The 12835-nt window shown below is 46.0% G+C and overlaps 2 protein-coding genes across 3 annotated transcripts; both read left to right on the top strand.

Annotated features, from left to right (window-relative positions):
* Positions 1-256: 256 nt before the first annotated feature.
* Positions 257-5050, top strand: LOC121302018 (26S proteasome non-ATPase regulatory subunit 3-like). Of its 2 annotated transcripts, none has more exons than XM_041231799.1 (11): positions 257-654; positions 1073-1210; positions 1297-1433; positions 1523-1713; positions 1877-1980; positions 2184-2298; positions 2412-2531; positions 2873-2976; positions 3215-3370; positions 3608-3658; positions 4325-5050. In XM_041231799.1, the coding sequence occupies exons 1-11, from the start codon at positions 340-342 to the stop codon at positions 4400-4402; spliced, it is 1509 nt and encodes a 502-aa protein (XP_041087733.1). In that variant the 5' UTR covers positions 257-339; the 3' UTR covers positions 4403-5050. The 2 variants fall into 2 exon arrangements, with proteins under 2 accessions (XP_041087733.1, XP_041087734.1); XM_041231800.1 differs by having other exon boundaries at positions 561-815.
* A 3764-nt stretch (positions 5051-8814) lies between these two features.
* On the top strand, positions 8815-12480 carry LOC121302031. The gene is made up of 5 exons (XM_041231825.1): positions 8815-8934; positions 9559-9725; positions 10275-10373; positions 11704-11853; positions 12091-12480. The coding sequence occupies exons 1-5, from the start codon at positions 8907-8909 to the stop codon at positions 12277-12279; spliced, it is 633 nt and encodes a 210-aa protein (XP_041087759.1). The 5' UTR covers positions 8815-8906; the 3' UTR covers positions 12280-12480.
* The last annotated feature ends 355 nt before the right edge of the window (positions 12481-12835 follow it).

Below are 12835 nucleotides of genomic sequence, written 5' to 3'. Positions count from 1 at the left end.
TTCGGGAACAAAGAAATAAACACAAAACAACACAGAATAACTTCGGGAACAAAGAAATAAACACAAAACAACACAGAATAACTTCGGGAATAAACACAAAACAACACAGAATAACTTCGGGAATAAACACAAAACAACACAGAATAACAACAAAGAATAACACAAAACGGGAATAAACACAAAACAACACAGACTAACTTCGGGAACAAAGAAATAAACACAAAACAACACAGAATAACTTCGCGAACAAAGAAATAAACACAAAACAACACAGAATAACTCTACTTATTATTATTATTATTGTTATTATTATTATGAATTAGTCATTTAACAGACGCTATGCAAAGCGACGGGGTCGGGTCGGGTCAATTTGCATTCTATTTTAAAATCCGTTGCCAGTGTGCCACCTGGAATTCCTGTTTCTCCTCTTCCCTTTCCCAATTCCACATCCTTCTCCCTGCAGATGTCAGGGAGCATGTGAGGCACATTGAGAAGGCCGTGTCCGGGAAGGAGCCTCGCTTCGTGCTGCGGGCCCTGAGAGCGCTCCCATCCACCAGCCGCCGGCTCAACCCTAGCGTGCTGCACAAGGCCGTGTCCGGCTTCTTCACCTCCAACCCAGCGAGCAGGGAGTTCCTGCTGAGCTTCCTCGAGGAGGTACAGCGGAAGAACACGCACCCGCCAGCATACAAGGACAAGGACAGTAACACAGGCGCTACATGCCAGTTCGCAGATGCGTGCACAGGGATGGCAAGAAGACTCCTGCAGTTTCACCCATTCCAGGTTTTGCTACCAGCTTGATTAGCCGCAGTGCACAGGTAACAAGCTCAGGTGTGTCTTGCTAAACTTGTCGTAAAACCAGGAATGGATCAGACTGCTGTGCAACGGGAGTCTTTGTTTCCAGCCCTGAAGCACACATACAAGCAAACTAAAGTTGCCAGATAAAGTTGACTCGTCTTGTATTAGCTTCCCATACATTCTAGCTTCTGCTTGCTTCAGTAGATTGGCTGTTATTGCTATTGTCCCCGAGAGATGTCTTGAGGAAGTGCTTGAGTTGTGGTTCTGTTTCCTGCAGCCGATGGACACGGAGGGAGAGGTACCGTTCCGCCCCAGGACCGGCAAGGCCACCGTGGCTCCTCTCCTACCGGAGGTGGAGGCTTACCTGCAGCTCCTCCTGGTGGTGTACCTCACCAACAACAAGCGCTATGCAGAGGTATGGATCACGCACACCAGACTCGCGGCTCCCCTTTCTCAGCCTGCTCCACGTTGTGACACTCACCCCTTCTGTCTCGCCCCTAGGCACAGAAGGTCTCTGACGAGCTCCTTCAGAAGATCAGCTCTCAGAACCGCCGGGCCCTGGACCTGATAGCGGCCAAATGCTACTATTACCACTCGCAGGTCTACGAGTTCCAGAGCAAGCTGGACATCGTGCGCAGGTCAGCACCTTCGGCCGCGATTCCGACTTACTGCAGCAAACGCGCAGGCGTGTTGAATTGAACAAATATTTTAAACTCTCTTCCCCCAGTTTCCTCCATGGCCGGTTGAGGACGGCCACGCTGCGGCACGACGCGGACAGCCAGGCCACGCTGCTGAACCTGCTGCTGCGGAACTACCTGCAGTACAGCCTGTACGACCAGGCCGAGAAGCTCGTCTCCAAGTCAGTGTTCCCGGAACTGGCCAACAACAATGAGTGGGCTCGGTACCTCTACTACACCGGTTAGTGTGTGTGTCTGTGTGTGTGTCACACCGGTCAGTGAGAGAGTCTGTGTGTGTGTCTACTACACCGGTCAGTGAGAGAGTCTGTCTGTGTGCCTCTACGACACTGTCTGTGAGTGTGGGTGTGTGTGTGCGTGCTTCCACTAGCCTCTCTCCCTCCCAGGTCGTATCAAGGCGATCCAGCTGGAGTACTCGGAGGAGCGCAGGACCCTCACTAACGCCCTGAGGAAAGCCCCCCAGCACACGGCCATGGGGTTCAAACAGACTGTGAGTCGCACCACTGCACCAGCCCCACTATACCATTAACCACACAAGGATGGAAACCAGAGTTTAATAAAAATGAGACTCCCATTGCAGTTTGAGCCAGGCCAGGTTTTACATTAATGTTGTGAGGTGTCTTATTGGGGGAGGGGGGAGAGTACACAACACTACTGGTGGTGACATCTTTATAACCCCCCCCCCCCATGCAGGTACACAAGCTCCTGATCGTGGTGGAGTTGCTTCTGGGGGAGATTCCTGACAGGCTGCAGTTCAGACAGCCGTCTCTCAAGAGATCTCTCATGCCATACTTCCTGCTCACCCAGGGTAACTAGGACTGCTGCTTCCTATAATGCTCCCCTTTCTGTATTGTGTGTGTGTGTGTGTGTGTGTGTGTGTAAGCACTCACACACTCGCTCACAGTTTGTTTTTCCACGCAGCTGTGCGGATGGGGAACTTGGCCAAGTTCAGCCAGGCCTTGGAGAAGTTTGGGGAGAAGTTCCGGACTGACGGGACAAACACTCTGATCATCCGCCTGAGACACAACGTCATCAAGACAGGTAAACACACACACCTGAGACACAGCGTCATCAAGACAGGTAAACACACACCTGAGACACAAAGTCGTCAAGACAGGTAAACAGTGAACACACACACACCTGAGGCACAAAGTCATCAAGACGGGTAAACACACACCTGAGAGAAAAGACGCGCACACACACACACCCCCCTCTGATCGATCAGGTAAACTTAGACCTGCAACACCTGGGCTACTTGATCCCATGACTTCTTTATAAATTGTAATGCAAGGCTTGTAAGACATGAAGGCTGTAGCTCTCGTTCTGTTTAATGTCTCTTGTGGTTTCTGCCGGCATCGTTCTTACCTGCTGCTGTCTCCCAGGAGTCCGGATGATCAGCCTGTCCTATTCCCGGATCTCTCTCTCCGATATCGCACAGAAGCTGCAGCTGGACAGTCCAGAGGACGCCGAATTCATCGTGGCCAAGGTATGGGAGCACCTAAAATGGAGTGGGCAACTCACCTCAGTTACAGCAGCTTCATTCACTGCAGGCACAGTTCCTATCCAGCTATCTGTTTTATAATGCAGGGGTGTTTCTTTCTTAACTCGTTATTTAGCAGATGCTTTTATCCAAAGCGACTTAGAGACTAGGAGGGTGAGCTCTGCATCACAACTGCTGCTGACACAACCCTAACCCCCCCCCCCCCCCCCCCCCCCCCCCCCAGGCAATCCGAGACGGCGTGATCGAGGCCAGCATCAACCACGAGAAGGGCTTCGTGCAATCCAAAGAGACCATCGATATCTACAGGACGAGGGAGCCCCAGGTCGCCTTCCACCAGAGGATCTCATTCTGCCTGGACATCCACAACATGTCTGTCAAGGTATCCTGTCTGTCTGTCCGATACAGGGCTGAAACCAACAGTTGTTGTTGTTTTGTTTTTTGTTTTTTTATATATATTTATTGTAGTATTTATTTTATTTATAATTCCAAAAGTTTGTGCTGTAATGCATTTTCTTCACAGCAGGTGGTGCCAGTGCACTAGAGAATAGTCTTTCCCTGTTATTTATTTTTTTGTGTCAAGTTTAATTTTAAAGTCTGCTGCTGCTTCTTGTTGCAGGCGATGCGATTCCCACCCAAATCATACAACAAAGACCTGGAATCTGCAGAGGTGAGAGGGAGAGATTTACATTAAAACTGATTCGTCATTTAAAACTTGTGTACGCCCCTGCCAAAAAAATGTATAAATTATACTTAATTTGAAACTAATAAATATGCATTCATGAATTCAAGCATATGTGTGTGTGTGTGTGTGTGTGTATGTATGTATTATATATATATATATAATATATATATATATAATCGGTGTGTGTGTATTCATATATATATATATGTGTGTTGTGTGTGTGTGTGTGTATATATATATATATAGTATATGTTGTCATGTGGGTGGTACACATATATATAACCACACATATATCTATTGTGTGTGTGTATATATATATATATGTGTGTGTATATATATATTTATATATGTGTGTGTGTATATGTGTGTGTGTGTGTGTATATTATATGGTCACCACACACCACAATAATATACATATACTGTGTGTGTGTATATGTGTGTGTATATGTGTGTGTGTAAATATAGTAACTGGTGAGCAGTATGTTTCTCAATGGGCTCAATCAGTTGATGGTTCATGTAATAACCGTCAGTCCCCTCGGGTGTGCAGTCCTGGCTCCTGTCACACAAGCTCCCCATGCACTATTCCCTATCTGGAAAGCGCGTGTTGTTAACAGCGAGTCTGTATCCATTCCTGTCTCTCTCCCGTGTCAGGAGCGACGGGAGCGGGAGCAGCAGGACCTGGAGTTCGCGAAGGAGATGGCGGAGGATGACGACGACAGCTTCCCATGATCCTCGGGGGGGACGCCTGCCCGCACGGACGGACCTCTCTTTCTGTCTCCTCCCTTCAGATCCCTTCTTGGTTATTGTTGTGTTTTTGTTTTGTTTTTTAATCTTGTGAAGGGTGTTGCCAGTCAGACTTGTGTGGTCTGTGAGCGCCTCTCTCCTTGATGAGGGGGACTCTGTGCTGGGACCTAGCATTGCAGCACAGCTGCTTTAATTGATGAGTAAAGTCAGTGATCTTTATAGAGTCTAGGCTGCTGAGCAGAGAGGAAGCTTTCCAGAGTTTGATCCCGTCATCCACTCATTTTCTATAGATATGTACACACACGCACGCAATCTACCAAGAGTGAGTGCAGTCTGCAGAGAAAGAAAGACATGGAGGTCTGCCTAATCTTGCAGTTTGCTGTTGAGGGAGGCGAGGACAGTGCTGGGGACAGATTCTCACTCTGAACACCCTTCCCCTCCAGCGGCGAGGCTCCTGTATTGATCGCTCATCGATGGTATTGTGTGACCTGGGAGGGGTTGCACCATTGTGTCATTGAACTATTAAAAAAAAAAAAAAGATTTATACTCTGGTTTTAAAAATTTCAATTAATTCTGTTTATATAAATCAATGCCCCATATCTCATAGTAAACTTAATTTCTAACCACCTTGTATATACAGCCTCTCAGTGTCTCTTTTATTTATATAGAGCCTCTCACAGTGTGTTTTATTTATATAGAGCCTCTCACAGTGTGTTTTATTTATATACAGCCTCTCACGGTGCGTTTTATTTATATACAGCCTCTCACAAGATCTCAACGCGTTTTGTGTGTCGGTTAAAACAGAAGCAAGTTTTCAGCATAAGTAAATATTACAAAGTAACAAATGATAATAATATCAATAAATGGCAACGATACAAACAAAACACAGAGCTACAAAAATAAGCAATCTTGCAGCGTGTGAGGGGCTCCGCCTTTCCACCAGCGTTGAGGCGGCTTTCATAAACTCAGAAGAAATAAACTATAACCGTTTCCCTTTCTCTAAACAATCATAAAATAATATTTATATAACAACTGCCTTCCTTCAGCCCTGATGATTTTAAACTACTTTTGGCAGCAATTTTAAAAAACATAGTATAATAATAAGCAGATAATAAATAACTAATAATAATAATAATAATAATGACCAGCAGAGGTCTCTGTTCTGCAGGTGGTGCTCGGGGTGGCACAGCATGTGTCCGGCATTACATTAACACGACAGCGCTGATAAAATGCCTGTGTTAGACTGGATCTAAATGTTATTAAGTATAAACTGTGAGTAAATTTCATTGGTATTTCATTTTAATGTTGTGAAATGACTCGTGTCTGTTGTTTGAACACCCAGATCTGAAAGCGTCATATTGGAGTGAATGGATTTGATGAGTGAGGCAAGTAATGACGAATCCCGACCTCAAACACTCACAAAAAAAAAAGTATTTTGCAATTTTGAAGATGCCAGTGTACCTTTATTTCCCCTTTAAGTTTGTTTTGCGTTTAAGTTTTGAATCACACTCTCCTGGGGAAAAAAAAAACAAACAAAGTCATGCTGTTGAAACACATAACAATTGGACATGGTTTTCCCCTCCTATAGCAGAACATGGGGTTAGTAAATAGAGTATTTTCTTCTACAATGTATTATTGTCGTGTAGCTTGTTCAGAATAGCGTCGCTAGAATTCTGACTAAAACCAGAACCGTGCGCATGTTAGCCGCGTTCCGGACTCTGCATTGGCTCCCTGTGCACTATAGGGTCGAGTGTAAGATTCTGCTGTTACTTTACAAGCCCCGAGTTATTTGTAGGAGTTACTGACCCCGGAGTCATCTTTCAGACCGCACTCTGAGATCACAGGATGCGGAGGGCTGCTGGTTATTCCTGGGGTAGAGGAGGGAATGCTTTTCCTTGGAGAGCATTCTGCCAGGCTCTGCCGCCTTCGTTTGTCAGGGAAGCTGGGACCGTCAAGACTAAAAACGCACTTTAAGTTTTTAAATTGCCCTTAAACTGAAAGCAATAAACACGTGAATTGAGCTCTAAGCACTTGCTTAATTTATACTGGTTCTTAATTATCAGAATCATTGTGATCAAACAAATCTTACAAAAAAAAAAAAAGCATCTTGAATAAACGTATGTGTAGGTTTATTCAAGAGATTTATTTTTATTTTGTACAAAATTATATTTCAGTTCTCGATATTTAAAATATGCTATTTATATCCTATTAATTAGTAATATATAGCCCTAATTTACATTGACTCTCCCAATTAAATAACAACACTGATCCAGTGTTCACGCTGTCTGGTGTCAGGAATAGAGAACAGCTGCTCAGTATTAATGATTTCAGTGGGAGAAGGTGATATACTATTACAAACTATAAAGAAACTTTAAAATATATATTTTTAAAACTATTAATAAATTAAAAATATTGATGATGTATTTATTTATTTATTTATTTCATTTGTTAAAAGCTATTATTGTATTGTCACGCTGCCTCAAGATAATTAATCACCAGAATCAATTTAGCAGAGGTTTGGGGCTCAATTCACATGTTTATTTCCTTCAGTTTAAAATCCTGTTCTGTCTCACAGTGTCCCGGAGTTATGGGGCCAGGTGGCGACCCTATATATAAAAGAGTTGTGGTTTGTCTTTCTGCTCTGTACTGTACTGTGCTTTGCGATACTTTTGTATAAAAAGCGCTCTATAAATGCAATAAATAAATCAATAAATAAAATGAGACTAAAACAAGAACGAATCCTCGAAGGAATTACTCGGTATAGCATCACGTGACATTAGAGCCTGACCCCAGCGTTCTGCTTTTTCTCTCACTCCCGTGACGTCAAACAACTATAACGTTTTAAGACGGTCCTTTTTAACAGAGGGGGAAAAAGCAGGGGAGCCAAAAAAAATCGGATTCCGGGGCGAATTTCCGTCTTGGTGCAATTGGTGAAATTGTACAATCTAATAGTGAAAGGGTGTTATTAAAACAGAAAATGAGATTCCTTATGTTCCATTATTACCAAACACAGCCTGTCACAGATTCACTTTGATATATACCTTATCCATTACATTGTAACACATTATATATATGGTAATATATCCTATATATATATATATACATATATATATATATATATATATATATATATATATATATATATATATATAATATATATATATACCTATAGCTGAAACCCTTATATTCGTTCCAGTATAATTTGGGAATATAGACTGCTGTTTTTAAGTACTTTCAAGCAGAAACAAGCATTGTAATGCACAGAGATGTCTGGTAAAGCATAGAGAAGCTATTGTAAAGCACAGAGAGGTCTGGTAAAGCATAGGGAAGCACTGTAAACCACAGAGAGGTCTGGTAAAGCATAGAGAAGCTATTGTAAAGCACAGAGAGGTCTGGTAAAGCATAGGGAAGCATTGTAAAGCACAGAGAGGTCTGGTAAAGCATGGGGAAGCATTGTAAAGCACAGAGAGGTCTGGTAAAGCATAGGGAAGCATTGTAAAGCACAGAGGTCTGGTAAAGCATAGAGAAGCATTATAAAGCACAGAGAGGTCTGGTAAAGCACAGAGAAGCATTGTAAAGCACAGAGAGGTCTGGTAAAGCATAGGGAAGCATTGTAAAGCACAGAGAGGTCTGGTAAAGCATAGGGAAGCATGGTAAAGCACAGAGAGGTCTGGTAAAGCATAGGGAAGCATTGTAAAGCACAGAGAGGTCTGGTAAAGCATAGGGAAGCATGGTAAAGCACAGAGAGGTCTGGTAAAGCATTGTGAAGCATTGTAAAGCACAGAGAGGTATGGTAAAGCATAGGGAAGCATTGTAAAGCACAGAGAGGTCTGGTAAAGCATAGGGAAGCATTGTAAAGCACAGAGAGGTATATGGTAATGAAAATGAATTGTACCCTGATGAAGGCACTTCTGTGTCGAAACGTTGGGCGCATGTTTTTATGAATTACAGATATGCAATTTCGAAGAGCACTTGAGTGTGTGCTTCTCTCCTTTTCTACGAAGCATATTAATAACCATGGGGAACCAGGGTAATCTGGGGGTTCACCCTGGGGAAAGCATAGACTGCTGCAATGCCCTATTGTCTGTTATTCCAAACTGTGTCTCGTCCAGATTGCAGCTTGTGCATTACGCAGCTACTAGCATCCCAACGAAAACAAGACAGTTTGATCATATCACACCGGTACTGGCATCCCTACAGTGGCTCCCACTATGATGCAGGGTTGATTGAAAAGTCTTGTAACCTATAAAGTCTATAACTGGGTTAGCTCCACCCTACTGGAGTCACTCATTGAACCCTTGTGTTCTCTGAGCCAGGGGTCCTATTGATTTGCAGAGTGTCGTTTTGAAATAGCAGAATTTCCCACTGACTCTGAGTGATGTCATCGCGTCAGGCAATATAAAGGTACTGCCCAGGTCAAAATGAGAACGAAACAGAGCCTGAGATCGTACAGCACTCCTCCTGCATTGGAAGTGATCTTTGAAGCAGCATGCAGCTCTCCAGCAACTCCCTGCACAGTAAGTTCTCTTTCAAACTTGAGCTTCTGTTAACCTAAACCTCGCTGTCATTCATTGTGCTCTGAGTACAGCATGCTACTGACGGAGCACAATGCTGACAGCCAGCAGGGCATCCTGTCCGAATCATGCTGGTGTGTGTGTGGCTCTCTAAGTGTGTCAGTGTGTGTGGATCTCTAAGTGTGTGTGTGTGTGTGTGTGCGTGGATCTCTAAGTGTGTGTGTGTGTGTGTGTGCGTGGATCTCTAAGTGTGTCAGTGTGTGTGTTATACTGTATTACAGTAGCTTCACCTCTCTCTCTCTCTCTCTCTCTCTCTAAGAAGTGTTCGGCACCAGCTCTGAACTGACTCTGAATCTCTAGTGATCACACTGTAACAGATAACGACAGAGAGACAGAGAGACAAAATAGTTAATTAGCCAGTTTGATGGAGTAATGGGTATATAGGTAGATAGTTGCAAAGATCAAATATCTGTTGTAAAATAACTGTAAATTAACTGTGACTAGCCAGCTGTTCCTTGCAAAGCCAAGTGTGTCTGTGTCTCAGTGTCTCAGTGTCTCAGCGTCTCCGTGTCTGCATGCCCCTGCCTGCCTGTCCTGGATTCCTATAACACTCTCCCCTCTCTCCAGCGCTGTCGCTCCTCGCTGGGATCCTGTCTCTGGCTGTAGTTCTGACCTGCGCTGCACCCCTGACGGAGTTTTCTGGAGAAGTAGGATTTTCCTTGGAGGACCCGGACTTCCAGAAGTTTGTTGCCAACAGCTTTGATCTGACAAGCAAAATCCAGAGCCAGCTCCACGTGAGTACCAGCCTGGGGGGGCCGTGGGATCAGGGAGGAGGGAGGAGGGAGGAGGGATAAGAGATCAGGGAGGAGGGATCAGGGAGGAGGGAGGAGGGAGGAGGGAGGAGGGAGGAGGGAGGAGGGAGCAGGGATCAGGGATCAGGGAGGAGGGAGCAGGGAGGAGGGATCAGGGAGCAGGGAGCAGGGAGCAGGGATCAGGGAGCAGGGAGGAGGGAAGAGGGAGGAGGGATCAGGGAGCAGGGAGGAGGGAGCAGGGCTGTGGGTGTGTGTCTGCTTACTAGCAGGATAGAAAATTTCTCACAATGTAAAACATAGGGAAGCATTGTAAAGCACAGAGAGGTCTGGTAAAGCATATGGAAGCATTATAAAGCACAGAGAGGTCTGGTAAAGCATAGGGAAGCATTGTAAAGCACAGAGAGGTCTGGCAAAGCATAGGGAAGCATTGTAAAGCACAGAGAGGTCTGGTAAAGCATAGGGAAGCACAGAGAGGGGACCCGTTTGTCAGGTCTGTGGCTAACCTCTCTGCCCCCCTCTATCTGCAAACAGGCACTGCAGCTCCCCTCGGACTCGGATCTGGGAGTGATGGAGAGCCGGCTGCAGGTCCCCAGCACCCCTCTCAGGGAGTGTCTCTCCAAAATCCACGTGGTGAGCACAGCCTGAAACTCAGAGCAAATAAATCGCAGGGGTCTCTGCTGTGAAGGGGGGGATGTTAATAGCTGGGAGACTGTGATTCTCATCTTTTCTTTTCAAGCTGTCACCCTCTCCCTCATTCTCTCATTCACTCTCTACCCCTCATTCACTCTCCCCCCTCCTTCTCACTCCATTACTCGCTCTCTCACTCCCTCATTCACTCTCCCCCTCCTTCTCACTCCCTTACTCGCTCTCTCATTCCCTCATTCACTATCCCCCTCCTTCTCACTCCCCTACTCGCTCTCTCACTCCCTCATTCACTCTCTCCCTCCTTCTCACTCCCTTACTCGCTCTCTCACTCCCTCATTCACTCTCCCCCTCCTTCTCACTCCCTTACTCGCTCTCCCCCTCCTTCTTACTCCCTTACTTGCTCTCTCACTCCCTCATTCACTCTCCCCCTCCTTCTCACTCCCTTACTTGCTCTCTCATTCCCTCATTCACTCTCCCCCTCCTTCTCACTCCCTTACTCGCTCTCTCACTCCCTCATTCACTCTCCCCCTCCTTCTCACTCCCTTACTCGCTCTCTCACTCCCTCATTCTCTCCCCCTCCTTCTCACTCCCTTACTCGCTCTCTCACTCCCTCATTCACTCTCCCCCTCCTTCTCACTCCCTTACTCGCTCTCTCACTCCCTCATTCACTCTCCCCCTCCTTCTCACTCCCTTACTCGCTCTCATTCCCTCATTCACTCTCCCCCTCCTTCTCACTCCCTCACTCACTCTCTCTCCTTCTCACTCCCTCATTCACTCTCCCCCTCCTTCTCACTCCCTTACTCGCTCTCTCACTCCCTCATTCCCTCTCTCCCCTCCTTCTCACTCCCTTACTCACTCTCTCACTCCTTCCTCTCCTCCTTCTCACTCCCTTACTCGCTCTCTCACTCCCTCATTCACTCTCCCCCTCCTTCTCACTCCCTTACTCGCTCTCTCACTCCCTCATTCACTCTCCCCCTCCTTCTCACTCCCTCACTCACTCTCCCCCTCCTTCTCACTCCCTTACTCACTCTCTCACTCCCTCATTCACTCTCTCCTCCTCCTTCTCACTCCCTTACTCACTCTCTCACTCCCTCACTTGGTACCTCACTCATAAATACAAAGTAAATCAATAGTCCAGCTTGCTGAATCTGTGTTTGTTTAAAGTACTCTTGCATGTCTTGGTTTGAAGGTAATTCCTGCAGGCTGTGAATGTTTCGTTTGTATGTAACATTGGACAGACTTGTCTTGTGAATCCATAGCAGAGACTGACTTCCCCCCCCCCCCCCCCCCCCCCCCCCCCCCCCCCCCCCCTCAGGAGAGCTGTCTGGCCCAGATTCACGCTGGTTTGCGTTTGTATCGCAGTTTCCTCCCTGTGGTTCAGGAACATGTGGAGCCAGCGCAGCGCCATCACGTGGAGATGCTCTCCCACGACGCCAAGGACCTCCTGCAACAAATACACCAGCAGGTAGGGGGCGCTCTCCACTACTCTGCTGTGTGTGTGTGTGTGTGTGTGTGTGTGTGTGTGTGCGTGTGTCTGTGACACCTCTCTCTCTGTGTCTGTGTCTGTGATGACCCCTATCTGTCTCTCTCGCTCTTCTCTCCTCTGTGATCCCCCTCTCTCTCTCTCTGTGTCTGTGATGACCCCTATATGTCTCTCTCTCTCTCTCCTCTCCTCTCACCCCTATCTCCTCTCTTCTCTCAGATGCTGTCTCTTGAGCTGCCCCTGGTTAGCTACCCCGATGAGGAGGGGGGCCCGTCCTCTCATCAGCCCTTCCTGGGGGGGTTGAGCGGAGAGTCGGAGCGCCGCGTCGGGAGCTACATCCTCCTTCGCAACTTCCATAGCTTCATACTGTCAGTGTACCGAGCCCTGCGCAGCCTGAAAAAACACTGACCATCTGGGCCAGCTCCGAGCAGCGCCGAACAGCTGAGCAGCTCCGAACAGCGCCAAACAGCTCCGAACAGCGCCAAACAGATCCGAACAGCGCCGAACAGCTCCGAACAGTGCAGAACGGGGCTGTTCGGATAATAGAGGTTTCACTGTATAATTTGGGTTATATTTATTATTTATTAAATTATTTTAATCACTGATAATATTATTTATTAGTGACTATTATTATTATTTATTAATTTATTATTATTATTATTATTATTATTATTATTATTATTATTATATACAAGGCTTCCCTATGCTTTACCACACACACCTCTGATTTGATCTGGTATTGCATCAGATGGTTATTCTTGCATACTGTGTATGGTCTGTGTGAATCCGAATCACAGCCAGACTGCAGGATACTGACCTACAATACTGGCTGTGAGTTTCGGGATCTGTCAATTTTTTTTTTTTTTTTGTTAGCCAGAACAGGGTTTGCTTTACCAGACCTCTGTGCTTTACAATGTTTCCCTATGCTTTACCAGACCTCTGTGCTTTACAATGCTTCCCTATG

Source organism: Polyodon spathula, chromosome 28, assembly GCF_017654505.1.
Source record: "Polyodon spathula isolate WHYD16114869_AA chromosome 28, ASM1765450v1, whole genome shotgun sequence".
Lineage (NCBI taxonomy): Eukaryota > Metazoa > Chordata > Actinopteri > Acipenseriformes > Polyodontidae > Polyodon > Polyodon spathula.
This window is presented reverse-complemented; position numbering and strand designations above follow the sequence as displayed.

What these genes read in the sequence shown, in the direction of transcription:
- LOC121302031 (XM_041231825.1), top strand. Translation starts at nt 8,907, where the DNA reads ATGCAGCTCTCCAGCAACTCCCTGCACA. An exon ending in CTCCAGCAACTCCCTGCACA is followed by an intron (nt 8,935 to 9,558) that starts GTAAGTTCTCTT and finishes CCCTCTCTCCAG; the next exon opens with CGCTGTCGCTCCTCGCTGGG. An exon ending in GTCTCTCCAAAATCCACGTG is followed by an intron (nt 10,374 to 11,703) that starts GTGAGCACAGCC and finishes CCCCCCCCTCAG; the next exon opens with GAGAGCTGTCTGGCCCAGAT.
- LOC121302018 (XM_041231799.1), top strand. Translation starts at nt 340, where the DNA reads ATGCAAAGCGACGGGGTCGGGTCGGGTCAATTTGCATTCTATTTTAAA. An exon ending in ACAACAAGCGCTATGCAGAG is followed by an intron (nt 1,211 to 1,296) that starts GTATGGATCACG and finishes TCTCGCCCCTAG; the next exon opens with GCACAGAAGGTCTCTGACGA. An exon ending in ACACAACGTCATCAAGACAG is followed by an intron (nt 2,532 to 2,872) that starts GTAAACACACAC and finishes GCTGTCTCCCAG; the next exon opens with GAGTCCGGATGATCAGCCTG.